Source organism: Raphanus sativus, chromosome 5, assembly GCF_000801105.2.
Source record: "Raphanus sativus cultivar WK10039 chromosome 5, ASM80110v3, whole genome shotgun sequence".
NCBI classification, from domain to species: Eukaryota; Viridiplantae; Streptophyta; class Magnoliopsida; order Brassicales; family Brassicaceae; genus Raphanus; species Raphanus sativus.
This window is the reverse complement of record NC_079515.1, coordinates 24,108,757-24,128,463: the sequence shown is the minus strand read 5'-3', so window position 1 is coordinate 24,128,463 and position 19,707 is coordinate 24,108,757. Positions and strand designations below refer to the sequence as shown.

At 32.9% G+C, this 19,707-nt stretch overlaps 3 protein-coding genes across 3 annotated transcripts; all 3 read left to right on the top strand.

Annotated features, from left to right (window-relative positions):
• The first annotated feature begins 407 nt into the window (after positions 1-407).
• LOC108837042 (uncharacterized) lies at positions 408-951 on the top strand. The gene has a single exon (XM_018610117.2). The coding sequence runs from the start codon at positions 457-459 to the stop codon at positions 706-708; it is 252 nt and encodes an 83-aa protein (XP_018465619.1). The 5' UTR covers positions 408-456; the 3' UTR covers positions 709-951.
• An 8,205-nt stretch (positions 952-9,156) lies between these two features.
• On the top strand, positions 9,157-12,024 carry LOC108858560 (uncharacterized). Its single transcript, XM_018632473.1, has 5 exons — positions 9,157-9,867; positions 9,952-10,563; positions 10,858-11,040; positions 11,151-11,172; positions 11,447-12,024. The coding sequence occupies exons 1-5, from the start codon at positions 9,157-9,159 to the stop codon at positions 12,022-12,024; spliced, it is 2,106 nt and encodes a 701-aa protein (XP_018487975.1).
• A 2,931-nt stretch (positions 12,025-14,955) lies between these two features.
• Positions 14,956-15,535, top strand: LOC108860524 (small polypeptide DEVIL 20). The gene has a single exon (XM_018634389.2). The coding sequence runs from the start codon at positions 15,161-15,163 to the stop codon at positions 15,332-15,334; it is 174 nt and encodes a 57-aa protein (XP_018489891.1). The 5' UTR covers positions 14,956-15,160; the 3' UTR covers positions 15,335-15,535.
• Positions 15,536-19,707: the final 4,172 nt, after the last annotated feature.

The window sequence follows — 19,707 nt, the reverse complement described above, 5'->3', positions numbered from 1 at the left end:
AAAAAGTAAAACAACTGAATGAATATCATTTTTGATTATTTTGGATTTTCTTTTTTACTTTCGATAAGCTGTTACTTTTTACCATCCAACTTTGAATTTACACAAACAAAATATAATTTAAAAAATATCAGGCGAGGCACTATAAATGGTGGAAGTTTCCTATTTGGGCAACTAACCAATTCTTCTTGTTGATTCTTATGCCTTCTCCACCACTTTAACGGTGGAACTTTCCTATTTGGATGAGTGGTGTTTATTATTATTTCATCGTCACAAGCCACAAAAATAACAAACAATCACATCACTTAAAGCTCACCAAATCAATCTTTTGTTTTGTCTTTTCCTAGTGGAACACACACAAAACACTTGTAAGAAATTCCCATACTCCTAAACTTTACTTCTCATTTCTATAAAAGGACGGCATATTGCAAGAAACAAAACGAAACAAAAACAAAAGAAATGAAAATTCAGACAAGGCCTGTCCTGGTGGTGATCGTGTTGGTAATAATGGTGTTTATGAGCTCTTTTAATGTGGAGGGAGGAGGGAGAGGGATACACAGCCAAGATCAGAGACTTCACCATGTTCAAAAGGGTACAACCGTAATTCCATCAGCAAGAGGAGTAGACAACCACCATAACATTCCAAGACAAAACTATGATAACTGGGGTGGCAAAGGAGGAGACGGTGGTGGCGACGATGGAACCGGCTAGAAACGCACAAGACAAGGAAGCGCCTAAGACATGTATGTGATTATGTATGAATGTAAAGAGTATGATGTAATTTCTGGCAATTATTGTGTGCTTTATGTGATGTCTCCCAGTATATATGTGTTACTTTATAAGAGTGTTATGATGTATAGTGCCGGCTCTTGGCATGTGCTGAAAGTGCCACAGCACAGGGTCCAATCTTTTTGTTACATATTTACTTCATAATTAAAGGTCCAAAATTGTTCAGATTATTAATATTATTGTAGTAAAATATGAAAAGTACACGTTAAATAAGGGTCCATTTTTACAGTTTAAACAGGGTCCATAAAAACTTGGAGCCGGGCCTGGATGTATGAATGGCATAAAAACTCATATGAAATGAAACTATAAACAGGTTGTAGAAGAAAAACTACCATGACTTAATGACCCAACGATTTGCTTCTAGATCGGTTGATTCGGATTCTGACCGATAAATATTAGTTAACCGTATTCATTCAGTAACTTGGTTCACCGACCAAAATTAATTAAACCGAACAGTTCTCACATTTCGACTGATACATTTTTTTTTAACACGGAAATTTCATTGATTTGCAAGTCCAAACTGACAAAAAGAAAGAGGAGTAGAACCTCAGTTCTAAATGACAACTTTATGCTCAACATAATAGCTGAGTAACTTCTCAAGACGTCCTTCAAACATGATAAACTTTCTCATAATATTCATATGAGATTTTACGTATTCGATACACTATCAAGTTTCATAACTTGAAACGTGTGTTTTTAAAAAAAAAACTAAGAACATTCCTTTTTCAGCCAATAATGGTAACCGGTTAATGACTTGAGCATGGTTTATAGTATGCGGCCTAAACTGTTTGTATTTTCCCTCTAGTCCATTGTTTACAACTCATGGGCCACAAAGAGAAGAAGCTTTCAGTTCAATTTCAACAGCCCCAAAGAACATTTGCAATGTTAACTTCCAGCCAACTACACAGTTTGGTAAAAAGCCATGAAGCCCTTTTATGGGGAATAAACGTAAAACTATATTTGTAACCATAGAATTCGTTAGCAGGAAGTAGAGAGTGAGTAGGATCCATTAGGCAGTACTTATGGGAGCATTCATTTATCGTAAGATTGGTTAGTTGAGCCAAGCGGAAAAGAAGGTACATAACTTTTGTAAAAAAGAAACCTCACAACAATATTTCTTTGGAAATTCAGCTAAACACTCCAATTCTAAGGCGATTGACCAAGCCTTTTCATACTATTGTTTTTATCTAAATGGTGGTAGGTATACCTCCATTTGATCCTTCTTTGACTATCGATTTTCCTGCCAAGTTAATCTATTTGGACTTTCAAACTAGGAGCATATGTTTCAGCCATGCCAAGTTTTCTAGAGGTAGCATACACAAAAGCCTATTATGACTCATGACAAATCCAAAAATCCATGTAATTAGAATTCTTGTGAAGATAGATTCATGTATCAATATGTGTGTGACGAGATCAAGAGAACTAACCTTGAGAGTTGCTTTAATCCTATTTAGGATATCTATCAAAGCATTACTAAACTTGGTGCATCTTCAACTTTTTTTTTCGTTCTTCTATTTTCCTGCACTTAACTCAGTGAGCTACATCATTATTAGTTTTATTTTATATCTTAATAAGTACTTTTGAGCATGAATTTTAAATGAGATATCTTAATACTTACTCGCCTTTGACTACTTACAATGACAACACAAAGAAAAAGATGAATCAAGAATTCTAAGTGTTGTTACTTCGATAGGGTCATGTGTGAAGGAAGAATACAATCAATTTTGATACGTAAACGTCAAAAGAAAAGTGTGGTTTATTTCGTACGAACCTATATTGAGTATTGAGCTGCCGCGCTGACCGAAATTTCCTACGTGGGGACCGGTCTACGCAGACCGACCATTCACATTTCAGATGTTTACCAAAGCTCTACCAACAAGTACGCACATTTAAATCAAATGTTTGACTAAGACTAAAGAAAATATTTAATAGAGAACATCGGGTCCTAGTCCACTCTGGCTGTGGTTATATGATTACATCTCTTCAAATTGCACACATGCAAGTTCGTCCTATGAGACGAATTGAATATGCTATCTTTACAGCTCAAATATTTAAATAGTTCCCTTTCTAAAGATATACTAGATCATGACCGAGCGGGTGTCAATTTTTTTTTTATTTGTACTAAATTTTATACATGTCTGTAATGTGTAATAATATAAAATTTTGAGAAATAACAATGTGTACTAATGTGTTCAAATAAACAATGTGTTTAACTACTAAATTTAATTTTTAAATTTTATGATAATGTAAAATAGAATTTTTAATATATTATTTAAAATATATGGTGCTATATATTTTGTATTTTCAATATTATCATACTAAACTTACATTGGAGTATTATTTATATGAAAATATGTGTAACATAATATATTTATATATACATATATTATATAAACATATCTACGATTTTCGCAAAGGTCATGCGCACCCGCACGGGTTTTATTTTTCAAATGTGTTCTATATTGTTTAGTTTGATGTAGTATCGAGTTTTTGTATAATTCAATTTTATGTTTAAAGAATCATATATGTAAAAATAAAACTTTGCAAGCGCGGGTTGTGTTTTTTATTGTAACACAAAATTTGATATAAAACTTGTGTTTTGTTTTTTTGTACATTACGAAGTTTATTTTTTTTTAAACAATTATTACATAATTTCAAAGTGAATTTTATCTCTGAGGTCTAATATATTTCGTGTGTAATGGTTCAACACATTTTCGATATATATTTTATTTCAGTTTGGTTTGTTTTTAGTACTATTGTATAAGTATAATACTATACAATATTACAATATTTTGTAAAATATACATAAACATGTGTTTATTTGTTTTAGAAAGTAGATTTGGCCCAACGTAATTTATAGACAACAATATTCTGGCCCACCGTAAACCCATCAATAAATAATTATTCTGTTAACATAAGTTACTTTAATAGAAAAATCATAAGTTACGATTAATATTCTTAGTACTAGATGATAACCCGCGCCATGCGCGGGGTGAGTTTTTTAAAATATGTTGTATTGAAATATTATAATTAGAATGCATCTTGTTATCAAGATTTGTTTTTACATTTGATTTGGGTGGACATTCGGATACCATTTGGTTCAGTTTAGTTTGGTTCGGTTCAGTTATATTTCGATTTTTTGTGAGTTCGATCCGGTTCGGATCTGCGGGTTCGGTTTGGATTTGGACTCAGATAACTCATTCTATTTTTTAAAAAAATAAAATTCGTATATGCTTTAAATTTCTCAAAATATAAAAATAAAAAATTATTTATAACATATAAATGTGTATAATGCAAGCTAAAATACTTAAACTTAACATAAAATTTGGTTAGCTTCAATATTCGGATAAGAAATCAATAGATATTTGAAGTATTAGTATTTTGAATATCATTTAACTATTTTAATCATGTATTTTTAACTATTTGTAAATATTTTCAAGTATTTTGGACAACTTAATAACATTTTATATATTTTTAATATTCTTTTAGATATTAAATTCTAAAAAAACTTAATATATTTAAGTATATAAATCTGGTTTCGATATATTCGATATCCGAAATATTTCGTTTCGGATCATGTTCTGTTCTAAAAAATATCATCTTAATAACATCTTACAATTTTTGGTAATTTATAGACGTTTTAAAAAATTCAAAATATAACATATATGAAAAATCTATTTTTTAAAATATGTTTAAGTGATTTTTTTTATAATATTAATTAAAATAAAATGTAGAGGATACAATTTTTTTTATCAAATATTTTTGATTTGTAATCATTAATTATCATATATACGTTAATCATATTAGGTAATTTCGTATCTTTTATTTAAGGAAATAAACTTACGTAGCTTTTATTTAAGGAAAGAATTTAAGACTATTAATTAATATGATAATTAGTTTAATAAAAAGTATAATATATATCTATATGGACCAACATATTTTTCTAATGATTTCTGAGAATCATCCTAGTGATGACACGTGGCTACAAAACATGTTGTAATGTTCCAGGATTAATATATAGGGGATTTTAGTATCTATCTTATTTAAATCAACATGTAATTATATATTTGGAAACCATATATGGAATATGAACAGTCAGAGGAATTGTATTTAGGGAAATACATATATACAAAGTTCAGCTATGGTACATATTATATATAAGGAATGAGACGTTTAATTTAAATATATGAGGTCCACTTTTAAAATCCACCTAGAAGAAGTTGTAATGTTTCTGTTTTAATAAGATAGATGGTCAGAAATGTTACCGTTCAGTTCACATTTATTATATCGATACTCAAACTAGTATTTTTAATAATTATGAATTTAATACGATGTTTTTAGTCCAAAACCAGCTTTTGATAGGTAAAAAATCGAAATTATAAAATCATTCTTCTTCGTAAAATTAAAAGCGAATTAAATTATGGTAACATTTTGTCAGCCGATATCTATCGACATTGGTTAGCTATTTTCTGAAATTTGAAAGACTGATCAATACTGCATGTGTATATTCTTAATTAAACTTAATAACAACTTTGCTGAGATACGTAATCAAACCTTTAAACTTATTCTCAGTAATATATCTCAGTAATGTAGCTTTAAATTTTTAATTGTGGGTAAGTTAGTTGTAGCTGTAGATTTTTTTTGTAGAAATTTTTGTTGCAGTAAAATTTGTTGTATTTGTAATCTGTATGCTCTAGATATTAAAAAATAAAATATGTGATGTATATATAAAATATTTATTTTTTTATTAACTAAATAATTTATATTAATATTTTTTTTATAAACTACCAAAGTTTACTACTACTTAAGATGTGATATTTAAATTATTTCAATAATTTAAAAAACACAAAGAATTAAATTAAAATATTTATAGATGTGTTTTCACTATGATTATCTAATTTATTTGGTATTAAAGATAGTTTTTTCATTTTACCGTTTTTACAACCTATAAAATAAGGGAGAATTGCAAAAACCAACCTAAATATTGAAGTCAAATGCATTAGTGTACCCCAATTTCAGTCAAATGCAGAACCAACCTAAATAGAAGATGAAAATACTATTTAGTCTTTATGAACAAACAAAAAACGGAGGGGTATTTACGTTTCTATCCTTTTGGAAGTCTACATGTAGAAGAAGGAAGTCTACATATTTTTAGACCTCCAGCAAAGTCTAATTTGTAGACTTGATGTGTAGTCTATACCAAAATTTTATCTAATATGTTGTTTTAAAATTGTTTAAAAATAATTATTGTGATAGATTTTAACTAATCATCAATATAATGGATAGTATGAAGTAAATATATTAAAATTATAACTGAACAATTTTAAAGAATATATACTAAATTGGTATCTATGATATAAACAATGTTCATAGTTTAGAAACAAAAGGTTATAACATGATAGGTCTTTTAATGGTAGATTTTTAGAATTAGACTTTAGATTTTGTTTTTTTTGGTTTTATGGACTTAAATCTGTTTATTAATGTTTAGTAGTTTATATTTTGTGTAATTTTGATATTTGATACAGTAAATGAGACTTTTTGAGTATCAAGCAAACTATTTAGGGTTTGAGATTTGTGGTTTAGGGTTTCGTAGACCTACAGTAAAGTCTATAAATATGTAGACGTCTTTGTCAGTCTATTTAAAATTATAAAAAAAATTGGTAAATCATATTTTAATTTTTTTTTTAAAAACAGAAAAAAAATCGTTGTAGACATACGAAGAAGTCTACACACAAAATTTAACTTAACCGGATTTAACCAAAATAATTAACCTAAACGAAGTAAACCGTAAACCAAACATTTTCTAACCTAACCAGAAAAGTTACCCAGCATATAAATACCCTTTCTCAATCTTGTCGGGTAAGAAACCCTAATCCACGCCGTTTTTTCTCTCTCATGGCAATTTCCGGTGAACTCTAGCCACCATGTTTCCGCCGCTTAAAGTAGTCTCCGTCCGCTCCGTAGGCTCAGTAAGTTAATTATCTTTCTGCTTCGACCGCTCCATCGCTAAAAAGTAACCTCCTCTAAACCTCCTTTACTTTTTTCTTTTCCAGATCTGCGCCGGCGACTTCCAACGAACGGTTCTTCTCGTCCAAATATATGCTTCCGGTCAGTCTCACGGACGGTATTTCATCTCTCTCTGTCTTCTCGCGTTTAACAAAACTTGTCTCAATATTCATGTAACCTCTCTCTTATTTTGTTTACTAATTTTTTAGTTTCTTTTGTTTCGGATCTGTGTCGGCCAGTCTCAGATCCATTTCTCTAAGGGCGGATCTTCTCTAATCCAGCTCTGCTTCCGGTTAGTCAACTCTAAGGTAGATAGACATCATTGTCGATACGTAGACTTCATTTCGAAGTAGACCTCTCGCGTAGACTTCATTATGAAATTGTAGACTTCTTGCTAGACTGAATTTTGATTAGACTATGTGAATAAGTTACATATAGTCCATCAAATTAATCATATCTATAATTGAAAACTAACATACTTATATACATGGCGAACAAAATCTACACCCTGTGGTTGGTTTGTATGTCACCTTTTACAAATTAATCTACTGCTATGTTTTAATGAATGTGCCATTTTATAATTACAGGTTTTATTAGAGATGGGTATTGATTACAGCTATAGCCAACCTTCACAGTCTGCAACGTTTGGTGGTGATGCCTCAGACAGTGACTCCAACGAAATAGAAGCTCTGATTCAGGAAGACCAAGCTCAGTTAGAGTACGAGCACAGTCAGGCGTTTGTGTACCCTCCGCAGCCTGAAGTTAAATTCGGTTTTCCTCAGACTTGCTATTATGGGAGCCAACCTCAGCTAGCTACGTCTTATAGTAGAACCGATCCAGGGCGCAGGTTCTACACAAGTAGTAATAAAGATGATGGAGAGTGTCATGTTTATAAGTGGTGGGATGAGGCTGTAATGGAGGAGATGAGAGCCAGGGATAGACACACCCTTCAGTTAGCCGAGAAGGTTGATTCTATGAACTTCTATGCTGACTTTGAAACTGAGCAGAAACTTCTTAAACTAGAGAACATGGTCTGTGAGTTGGCTAAGAATAAATCAAAGTGTAGCTTTGATTACTTTGTTGCGGTTATGGTTATGGTCTTAATTTTCATAGGTCTCCTTATCGTCTTTATGTAATGTGTATGACTCGGTTGTAATGTCACTTTAACTCTCGTTTTTAATCTGTATGACTAAATTCTCAACTTGTTTTATTGTGTAACAACTTGTATGTCACTTTGACTCTCGTTTATATTGTGTGTAACCAAGTTCTCTACTTGTAGACATACGAAGAAGTCTACACAATCATACTTTTTTTGTAACACATATTATGAATATTTAAAATTATAAAAAAATTGGTAAATCATATTTTAAATATTTTTTAAAAAACGGAAAAAATCGTTGTAGACATACGAAGAAGTCTACACACAAAATTTAACTTAACCGGATTTAACCAAAATAATTAACCTAAACGAAGTAAACCGTAAACAAAACCTTTTCTAACCTAACCAGAAAAGTTACCCAGCATATAAATACTTTTTCTCAAGCTTGTCGGGTAAAAAATCCTAATCCATGCCGTTTGTCTCTCTCATGGCGATTTCCGGTGAACTCTAGCCACCACGTCTCTGCCGCTTAAAGTAGTCTCTGTCCGCTCTGTCGGCTCAGTAAGTTAATTATCTCTCTGCTTCGACCGCTCCATCGCTAAAAAGTAACCTCCTTTAAACCTCCTTTACCTTTTTCTTTCTTTTCCAGATCTGTGCCGGCGACTTACAACGAACGGTGGTTCTCGTCCAAATATCTGCTTCCGGTCAGTCTCACGGACGGTACTTCATCTCTCTCTGTCTTCTCGCGTTTAACAACTAGTTGACTTGTCTCAATATGCATGTAACCTCTCTCTTAGTTTGTTTACTAATTTTTTAGTTTCGTTTGTTTCAGATCTGTGTCGGACAGTCTCAGATCCATTTCTCTAAGGGCGGATCTTCTCTAATCCATCTCTGCTTCCGGTCAGTCAACTCTAAGGTAGATAGACATCATTGTCGATATGTAGACTTCATCTCTGCTTCTCTTGAGTTCTAATCCATCTCTGCTTCTCGCGTTGACTTTATTTTGAATTTGTAGACTTCTCTTGTAAACTTCTTATCGAATTTGTAGACTTCTCTTGTAAACTTCTTATCGAATTTGTAGACTTCTAGAGTACGAGTTTAATTCTTTGTTTGTCTTGTTGCTGCAGACTTCAAAATGGATAACCTTGATTTCCCACCGAGGATGTATAATGTAGGGCAGGAACCTGTTCCGGGTAAAAGCATTACCTACTACAGTGATAACAGCAAGCTCTTCTCTGCTCTTAAAAAGCACTCAACAAAGATGAATGGGAGGAGCTCAAGAACTCCACAGTAGGAGGTTCTTGAAGTTCCACGAATTGGATTTTGGATGGGCTTCAAGGTTGGTGCACTATATACTGAGTTATCAGCTTGATTGCAAGAAGAAGTACGAGTTGTGGAGTCTAGTAGGTGTTCGACCAGCGAGGTTTTCTCTGCATGAATTTGAAGAGATAACAGGGCTGAACTGTAAGTATGTGAAGAATCTCGAGAATCCGCTGGTTGAGGTAACAGATGAGATGAGAGCATTTTGGGGGAAGATGGGAGTGCATTTCGACCGGGGGCCAAGTATTGAGGAATTAACCACAGCGTGTCAGATGTGTGAAACATGGTCTCGAAATGATCGGCTGCGTTTAGGGTATCTAGCCATCTATGCTGGCTTCATCCAAGCACCAAGAAGCTCGTCACCTACATGTGCTAGCCTGGCTAGGTTGGTGATGGATCAAGAAGCTTTTAAAGCTTATCCGTGGGGAAAGGTAGCATTTAAATTCTTGATGGATTCGGTGAAGGGTTTAGACTTGGCCAAGCCTTCCTATGCTATGGAAGGCTTTGTTCAGGTGCTTCAAGTCTGGATCTATTGGTGTCTCCCTGAATTCGCAGCAGGGTTTGGTGACCCTATAGAAGGTACTCCGACCCCACCTTTACTTGCCTACTCTGGTAATAGAGGCAAGAGATATCTGAAGGAAAATATTGTTAAACAAGTATGATTCATATGTTTTTTTTCAACAACACAATATTATTTTCTTCATATGGTTTTATACTAACAATATTATTTTCTTCCGCAGACTAGGGTTAACAACTTTGCTTTGAAGGAGCTCTCTGAAATGTTTCTTCTCTGGGATGGTGATCGGGAAGACCAAAAGGCTGATAACATAGTGAAGGCAATGTTTAATAGACACTGGGTGTGGGAAGAAAGTCACTGGCCTCTTATCGGAACAAAACTGTGGACAAATGTGAAGGAGGAGATCCATCCGATGAAGACAGACGCTGGTCAGATGGAGCAAAGCAAGGTGGCTTTGTCCCCTTCTCCCACTGAGTCTGAGGGAGTATCAAGCAAGAAGGCTCGTCAGTCCCATGGCCTGGATGTGGAGACCATGAAAGCAGAAATAGCTCAGTGGCCTACTGGCCTGACCTCTACCATGGTTGAGGAGCTGAGCACTATGAAGAACACTCTGAAGACACAATCCGACAGGCTTGAGGGCCTTACTGCGAAGATGGGACATCTTGAAAAGATTGTGCAAGAAGGTTGGAAGGAAGACTACAGAAAGGCTGGTTCATCTGCTGATGTATTTAATGGAGACAAAGATAAGGAGGACATCGGTGAAGAAAGCAGAGCTGAGGAAGCACCTCCTAAACCAGCCAGAATGACAACAAGAGCCAAAGCCAAAGACACTGTGGTTAGTACCAAAAGAGGCAAAAAATCAGTGAAAAGAAAATAACTTGTTTTCTCTTGAATTTGGAACCTTGAAAAAGAAAAAAACTTATGCATTTGACTCTTCTCTTTTGGTTTGTACTGGATATTAATGTATGTTTTTAATGGCTGTTATTTGAATGTTCTCTTTTAGTTATTAATCTGTGTTTTTTTACTGAAAATAAATGCAGAGTGAGAATGGGAATGGAGACATAAGTGTGTTGTAGTAGACAAATATCAAACATGCATTGATTTTGGTTCTGTGAAAAAACTGAAAAAGTTAAAAAAAGTGAGAGATGCTTGCATTGTGGCCCGTGCTAGGAGTGATAGGCAACGTAGGCTTGCTGCAACTCAGAAATCTCCTTTTGCTGGAAACAGCACGGCAAAGGTTATCATACCTAACCAGCCGTACCGAGGCCTGGGATATAACCCATTTGCTGGTGTTGATAAACCAAAGCTCTCTGTTCTTATCGATTGGCTGCAACTTGACCCGTAAGTCATCCAACCTTATATAGCTGCTCTTTATTTAAAGGACTTGGTAGTGTTTTAATTTCATGATTTGATTATTGACAGCAAATGACGACAGAGGTGAAAGGTTCTTCAAGTTTTTGGTTCTACACACTATTAACTCCTAAAAAATGGTTGAATGACACGGTATGTAGCCTTCTCTCGCATGTAGAAGTCTTCCTTTGTGGTAGCCTTCTCTTCTTTGTTGTAGCCTTCTCTTATTTGTAGAAGTTTTCCTTTGATGCAACACATGGATGCTGGAATTAATCTCTTAAGACTTCGATACACAAAGCACCCATAATGGTTTAGGTCAGACAGAGTTTGCTTCCTGGATGTTACGTTTTCTCAAATTTGAACATCAGGTTACTCAGAGTTTCTTGCCAGTCCTGAAGAGTCCGGTAAACTACTCCCTTCTGGGGCCTTAAACTACTACACTGGCAAGGAACCAGCATATTGCAGATCAGATAAGACATGGGTGCAAGAGATTGATGATATATATGCTCCATTATTTGTCAAGGGTAATCATTGGGTAGCTTGCTGGATATCAATTCCGAGGAGACACATAGTGATTTGGGATAGTGATGTTTGTTACGCTAAGGATGAAGAGATTGTCGAGCATGTTAAGCCTTTTGCACATATGGTGCCGTACATGCTGCATATGATGTCTTGCGGTGAAGAGAGGGAGTTGTACACAGATTATTTCACACATGAGCGGGTCTCAGCATCTGAGGTACCACAAAACTACCAGAACGGGGACTGTGGAGTGTATTGCTTGAAGTATATAGAATGTCATGCACTTGGCGTGGCATTCTCACCTCATGACCTGTGTGATAAGAAAATCAAGACAATCAGGAGTCAGTTGGCGAGTGAGATATTTGATGAGACCAGCATCAACGGCACAGAGAAACGTGTTTTCAATCATCTCGGTGTCTATGACTAAGATAAGGATGAAGTTTGGGTCAAATAGGAGGAAAGGATGAAGTTTTTTTGGTGACTTTCCTCATCGGATATATTTAGGTTGATGTAGTGATTTGGTACTTGACTATTGTGAGGAAAGGATGAAGGTTTTTAAGTGACTTTCCTCAACGGATATATGTAGTAGGATTTTGTACCTGACTTTTGTATTGTACTGTGAGACAGACTGATGTAGCAGGCTTTTGGTTGTAACAAACTTATGTAATTTTCTTGTAGCAGACTTAAGTAATAGTCTTCCTTTACAGACCGACATATATATTGTCATTAAGAGACAAGGATCTTCTTTCACTACCAGAGCATTTTGCTTTATGGCCATCATACAGCGTTTCTTTTGCATCCTCATCAGATTCCTCACCTTTCACTTTCCCATAATCACTATAGTTTACACCATCGTCAACATCAACAGCAACATCACCACTTTCTTGTACATAGTCAGCAGCATTACTATCTTCATCAGCATCTTCATCATCAGACACATCAGCATTGTCACCATCTTCAGCTTCTATTTGGCTCTGGCTTGATACACAAAGGCGTACAAAGTGTGTCTTAGACAACTCGATCAAATTCTGCACTTGTCTATCATTCATGACATGCATAGGAGGAGTATCCGGAGCCATTTGCTGTAAAATGACGCCTGGTAAAGAATACGTTAGCACCATCTTCTCGGTTTTCTTGTCTAGATCATAATCTTCTTGTACCATTTGAAGAAGTTCAACATGTGTACAACCATCTTTCAAAGGGAACATTCTCCCTCCCTTTTTTTTATTGACCACAAACTCCCACAATGAGCCTTTCTCCACCCATTCTCTGTATACGGCCGGTAATTGAGTCATTTCCTACAAAAGAATATAAATTCACGCAATTAGCGAATAAATATTAACGTAGCTTACAATTATGTCTACAGTTAACACCTAACAACATTGTGAAATCGAAAGTATTATAATTTCATAACTACAACAGTTTTTCTTTTCAAAATCACTCCAACCTATTAGGATTAACTAACACACACTTTCAAACAAAAAAATCTAGAATAAACTTTATGAATAATACATAAATTCAGTTTTAATATATTTTCCTACGTAGACTTTTCAATCAGTCTACGACAGTGTAGATGTTCGTGTCAGTCTACTTTTTGGGTTAGTTTTTGCAATTGAAAATTTTACGGGTTACTTTTTTTATATGACCAGAAACTCATCCAAGTTTTGACTTTATACATTTAGACTTCCGTTTTAGTCTACCACATTAAAAAGGTTAGTTTTTATTATTGACCAGAATTCACCCAAGTTTTGACATTCGAAGGTAGATTTCATATGTAGTCTACGTGTTTCAATTTTTTTGAAAAATGTTAGTTTTGCAATTGACCATTGTTTGACTTTCGAATGTAGATTTCATATGTAGTCTACAGATTCGTAGACTTCACATAAGGTCTAACTTCAAAATCCATGGGTTGGTTTTGCATTTGACCAAAATAAATATGTAGACTTCACGAACAGTCTATATTTTTTTGTGAAAAATGTGAAGACTGCATTGGAAGTCTATTAAAAAATATTTATTTTATTTAAAAACATTTTAGTCAAATACAAAACTAACCTATTCAACGAAGTCAATGTTTTGGTCAAATACAAAACTGACCTTAAGTAGACTTCTTTGGCAGCCGACATTTCGTAGACTTCCATTGAAGTGTACTTAAGAAAGTCAAAAGTTCGGTCAAATGTAAAACCAACCTCTTTTACGTAGCCGTCTTGGTAGGTCTATGTAAATTTTTGTTTTTGTAGTCAAAGGTAAGGATGTAGACTGCTGGGGAAGTCTGCGTTACAAAAAAAAGTTAAAAAGGTCAATTGTGAAACTGACTTGTTCGTTGACACATAGACTGAATCGTACGCCTACACATTGGTGTAGACATATAAAGCAGTCTACCATCGCGACACAGACTGAAAAACTGGTGAAAACCATGTAAACAATTACCTTTTTCCGGTGTGAACCTCGATTCCGAACCTTTCAACCGTCCAAACTCATAAACTGAGCAAAAGAAAGCATCTTTGACGATTTACTAATGAAGAAACTCGAAAATGTGAAATTTGTGAGAGGAAAATGAAAGTTGTGAGAGTTTTTTAGATAGAAATATAGAGGAAATGAAAGATTAGTTGAGTTAGAGAAGAGAAAAAGTGGTTAAAATTGAGTTATTGAGCTTTTATGAGCTCAAACATGGTGGTTCAATGGTGGTTGCAAAATTGATGATGATGGCATTGTTGTAAATAAGAAGAGATGCTTAGGGTGTAATTGGTTTTTACTAATTTTCGATTTTATTTAAAAAAAAAATAATGACAGTTTTGTAAATATTTCGAAAACATAAGAATGGTTTGGAAAATTCATTGATGAATAGTAATGAGAAAAAAGGGTTGGTTTTGCAATTGACTTGAATTCTTAGGTCATTCTTGAAAAAAGCCCATAAAATAAAGATGTATGGTTTTGTATACATAAGAAAAAAAATTGCTTTAATTTTTTTGGTGTAGCTTTAAAAGTAAAGTAAAACATGATTGGTAAAAATTAGTAGAAATTTATTGTAGACTTTAACTTTAAAAAAATAAAACTACAACATAATTGATAAAATTTAATATTTTAAAAATAAATAATGATAAAGTAAAGATACAACCCGACCAATTATCTTCGTTATCTTTTAGGATTCATAGTATGATATAATACTCCGAATAAAAGTAAAAAACACTATTGTTTTTTTTTCTACCACTTCAATCTAGGGATTCCTTTTAAATACCTAATACACTCACCGGTAGAGCCCATACAACAGAACACATACGACATTATTACTATTTTTTCTAAAAGGCATAATATTACATATTAATGCTACCTATTTCTAGAAAACAAAAACATGTTACTATCAACCAAAGCCAATGACCCCTCGGTCCAATTCATTGGCTTCGTTCCCTTCATATATTGACTTACCGTTCCCTCTTTCTCCCTCACTTCACATCTCTACTACAAATTTTCAGAAGCATACACCAACAAAAAAACTATCCACTTTTCGATAAAGGATACAACATCCTAGATAGTATAGTGTTGGCCAAGTAAGAAAAAAATAAGTAATGAAAGAAGAGAACAGTACGAGTAGGGCATGCGAGCGGTGCAAGACGTTCGGAGAGAAGTGTAACCACAAAGTGAAGAAACAGAGAGGCAAATTTTACATCCTTGCCCGTTGTATCGCCATGCTAGTCTGCGGGCGTGAGCGTGACCACGACCGAGACCGTGTTTCGATTTAGACTTTACCTTATGCTTTTTCTTTTTTCTTTTATTGCCCTTCTTTATTTCTGTTCTTTTGGGATTTGCCCTTTTCACTTGTCCCTCTAGTATCAAACATTTGAACTAGGGTTGCTATTTAAGTTATATATACACATGAATATATGAAATTGATGTAATGCATTTGTAGAAGTGCTTGATTGATTATGTATTTCGTCTGGCTTTTGAGTGGTAGCTTCTAAAGAAGTGTTTAGTTGTTCAAATAACTAATTATTTACTCTCTTTTTCCTAACGCCTTGGCCCTGAAAGATCTTCACTTCACTTGGAATTGTGTATGCGAAACTTTAATTATATTCAGACCATGCATTGAGCCTCCGAATGCTCATTGTCATATCATATGAGACAATAAAAGAGCCAAAAGCTTGTGTGTTTTAGCATAATTACTACATTCATTTTTAAAATACACTTATTTGTTGCCAGTTGTATTTTTGAATAGGTCACTATAATATCTTATTCAGTGAAATTTCTTTTGAAAACATCATAAATATTGAGGTCATATATCAAATCTAATTCACTATGCTTTTAAACTATCCCCTGTAACATTTGGAAAACCCAAAAAAATAAAACAACTGTCTATCAACATTAGTGTTCATCTATATTTCAGATTATCAATGCAAACAATAGAATCGTTTTTAGAGGGAAAAGTTCAATCACGTTCAATATGCAATGGGAAAATATATAACAATGTAGCAATACCAGAGAGAAAATAGGTGAAGAAAAGAGACAATAATTATGACAAAGTCTAAAAGCCTTAGAGTCCATGTGACTTGAGTCAAATTTACACAAATAATACAAATGGAAACTATGCTTTATTTTTCTTTTCTATTTTGTCGGTTTAGGAGGTTGAGATGTGTTATAATGTAGTAGCTAGGTAAATCATGTAATTATTTTTTGGGTTCAGATTAAAAGAAGGGTACGAAGCGGATACAATAATATTGAACGGGGAGTTTCTGGTGAGGTGAGTAATTAAGAAATAGATTAGAGACAAAGCATGCCAAAAGTCTCATTTATATTATAGCTAACTTAGAGTCGAGAGAAGTTACAGATGAACAAGCAAATCGATTATCGAATCGAGCTTGTTATTATACAAGAAGGATAGAGATCGTTCAATTTATCTCTATAATATCTTTCACTAGAAGTTCTGGAGAGAAAATCGATTATTTTGCTAAGTTGATTAAGCCATTTTTATTGCTCTGGGATGATCCAGATGAAACAAAACACAGTTCGACGTCTTTGTTTTTGAGATCATATATTTGGTTTTGTCAGGTAAGGTCACGTATTCCTTGTGAAGTGGATACAACTCACTTCGTCCCAAAAATTTAAATGCACATCAGAGTATCTCCGAAAAACACTCTATAACTACAAATATGAAGTTTCTTGCTTTCCAAATTTTTTTTTTAAAATTTCAAATTTGAAGATTTTAAGAATGAAACTCTATATTTAAAGTTTTACAACTCAAAACTTCAAATTTGAAATTTCATATTTTTGTTTGCATTTTTTCCTTACAATTATACATCACAATTATAATTCTTAAATATTTTCTCGTTTATCGTATTAACTTTTAAAAATTTTATATCTCATGAAAATTTTATTTTTTATAAATTTAAGTTTTACACATAAAATTTAATAAAACTTTAAAATAAGATTTCAAAAGTTTTAAATTAGATTTAGACAACAAAAATACAAAAGAATCTTAACTACAAAAAAGCTTTGTTTGATTAAAAAAACAACAAAACGTTTTTTTTTTAAATTACATGAAGACTTACACAAATTTAAATATTACAACAACACTAATAGTCAAGTAAATTTGATGAGAAACCTCCAAAATCTCTAAAATATTGTTCACACAAATTTTGTGTAGCCGAAGATGGTTGTAATTGTTGTTTTGATGTTTTTTTGTATGATTCTTTTAGCAATATTTATTTTCTTCTTTTACTTTCTTTTTTAGATACAATATCTTTAAAATTTTATGATCACCAGATTTCAACAAATTTTAGTTTTTAATCTACAAATTAAAAAATAAAGAGAGTCGTTTTTACTTCAAATTCACTAGTTAATCAAATATACATTACGAAAATAATTTTATGGAATAATATGATAGTCTTTTGAAATTTAATATTATTATATTATTTCTGTTTAAATTTTCTATTTTTAATATAATATTTTGTTAATTAATATTGTTGTAAAATTTTTATATGTGTGCTAGTTATTTACAATTTTTTTATAAATTTAAAATAATTATGAAAAATATAAGAACCAAAATATAAAATATAAATAGTTTTAAAATTAAGTTTGAAGTTTTAGTTTTAAAAGAAAACATCTTTGAACTTCAAATATAGATTTTTGTAAACTTCATAATACAATATCCTTTTGGAGATGCTCTCAGACTCTATCATCCATACTTATAGTTGTTGACCGTTTAAGCATGCTTTCTTTCGGACATGGGCGCAAACTCCGTTTTTTCGGCAGAATTTGTTAACTAGCAAATTAGATTCGTCATCTTTTGGTCTTTACACATCAAAGCAATTTTTAGAATTGTGTCGGAAATTGATAGGGGTGGTGCGAAGACCAACTCCAACAAATAACATTATGAAACTCTTAACTTATGTGTTTTTCATGCGTTCATAATTTTATTTAATGCTTATAGTAAAAGGAAAAGCAAAGGAATATATAAGATGCTAACCATCCACGAATCAAGTGAAAGTAAAAATATGAAATAAGTTGTGTCAAGTACTTTGATGAGTGGCTAATCGTAAAACATATACTATAATAAACGTAAAGGTCCAGCTAAAGATATCAGTATTTTCACTCCCAATTCCCCCAAAAAAATATATAGTACTGCAGATAAAATACGTAGGAATTTTTCCAAAGTACAACCACGAATTTTGACCAATGTACTCTGCTGTTTCTTTTTGTTAAAAGCAATGTAGTCACTGTGACCACTACTTAAAAGAAAATACGACCCAATAGTTGTAAACAATAGTAACAGTGATGATTACGTAAGATGTGAAAAGAATCCGAAGCCAGAAAAGTAAATAAATTAAAACGAATCCACCATCACGTGCATAGTTTTTGCTCCAAGTTTTGAACATCTCCGACACGCCGCAAGGCGCAAGCGATGATAAAATAGATTAGTAGTTCTTTCCAAACGTTTTCAATTATTGGTGTATCTAGTGATGAAAAATCGTCTGATATACTCTAGAAAATTAACATATTCGCATTTACGCGTTAGTACATGCTGAATCTTAATATCCATCTCCGGCTTGAATATTTGGATCGTGAGTATATGTAGTACATATGTAAAAAACCAAATGTAGGTGGAAGTTTGTGAGCCGACAATGGGAATCCTTGATTAAAAGGTGTGCATATACACTCGTGCGGTCCCTCCTTGTTACTATTTTTCATCGTTTTCCCACTGTTGTATTTTATTTCTACAGAATTAGAACATTGTTTTATCAAGCTCTTTTCTAAGTGAAATTTACAGTTTTCCCAATTATTTATGATATTGCGATAATCCATTAAGAGCGACTTGTTTCTCTTTTCTTATTTTATTTTTTTATAGCTGGAAACTCAATTTGTACAAAGTCAGCATCATTGACGAAAGAGATGGGAAAACATAACGTTAGCCTCATGATTGTTGTCCCGATAATAGTTTAGGATGTTCTTATAACTCTGCTATTTAAAACTATATTTCTATTTGTTGTCTTCCAAAAGTTTGAATGAGTATGTGGTTGAGACTTTTGTTGTTTTGCTATTTTTTTATGTTTAAACTTTAACACTGGTACAAATTATGAAGAAACTGGGGAGATACATGCGTTAGAATTTTTTGTTGTTTTGCAATACATATCACTTTTTACTACATAATTACCGAGAAATGGAAAGATATAAACGTTAATTTGCATGTTCAAGTTACTTTTAAAGAAGTCCTATCATACTTTCAGAAGGGGAAAGACAGAACGACAGTATCATCTTTGAAATTATAAGCTAGAGATAGGAGGAAATGGGATAAAAGCTTTTTTATTTATTTCAGAAGTATTTGTTTTTAAATTTCGAGGCACGAAATGCGTCATGAAAAGAGAAAACATGTCAAACACAACAAATCTTTATAGAACTATCAACGTATAAAATTATATAACTAGATTTAGATTCCCCTATCTATATGGTGCATAGGCCTAATGGTGCATATACAATATCGTGGATTATATATTGTAATCTTTACTTTTCTAGAACACCTCCAAAAAACACTTTATAATTTTAAATATATAATTTTTTGTTCTCTAAAAAGAAAACTTCAATTTTGAAGTTCCGAGAAGTAAAACTTCATATTTAAAATTTC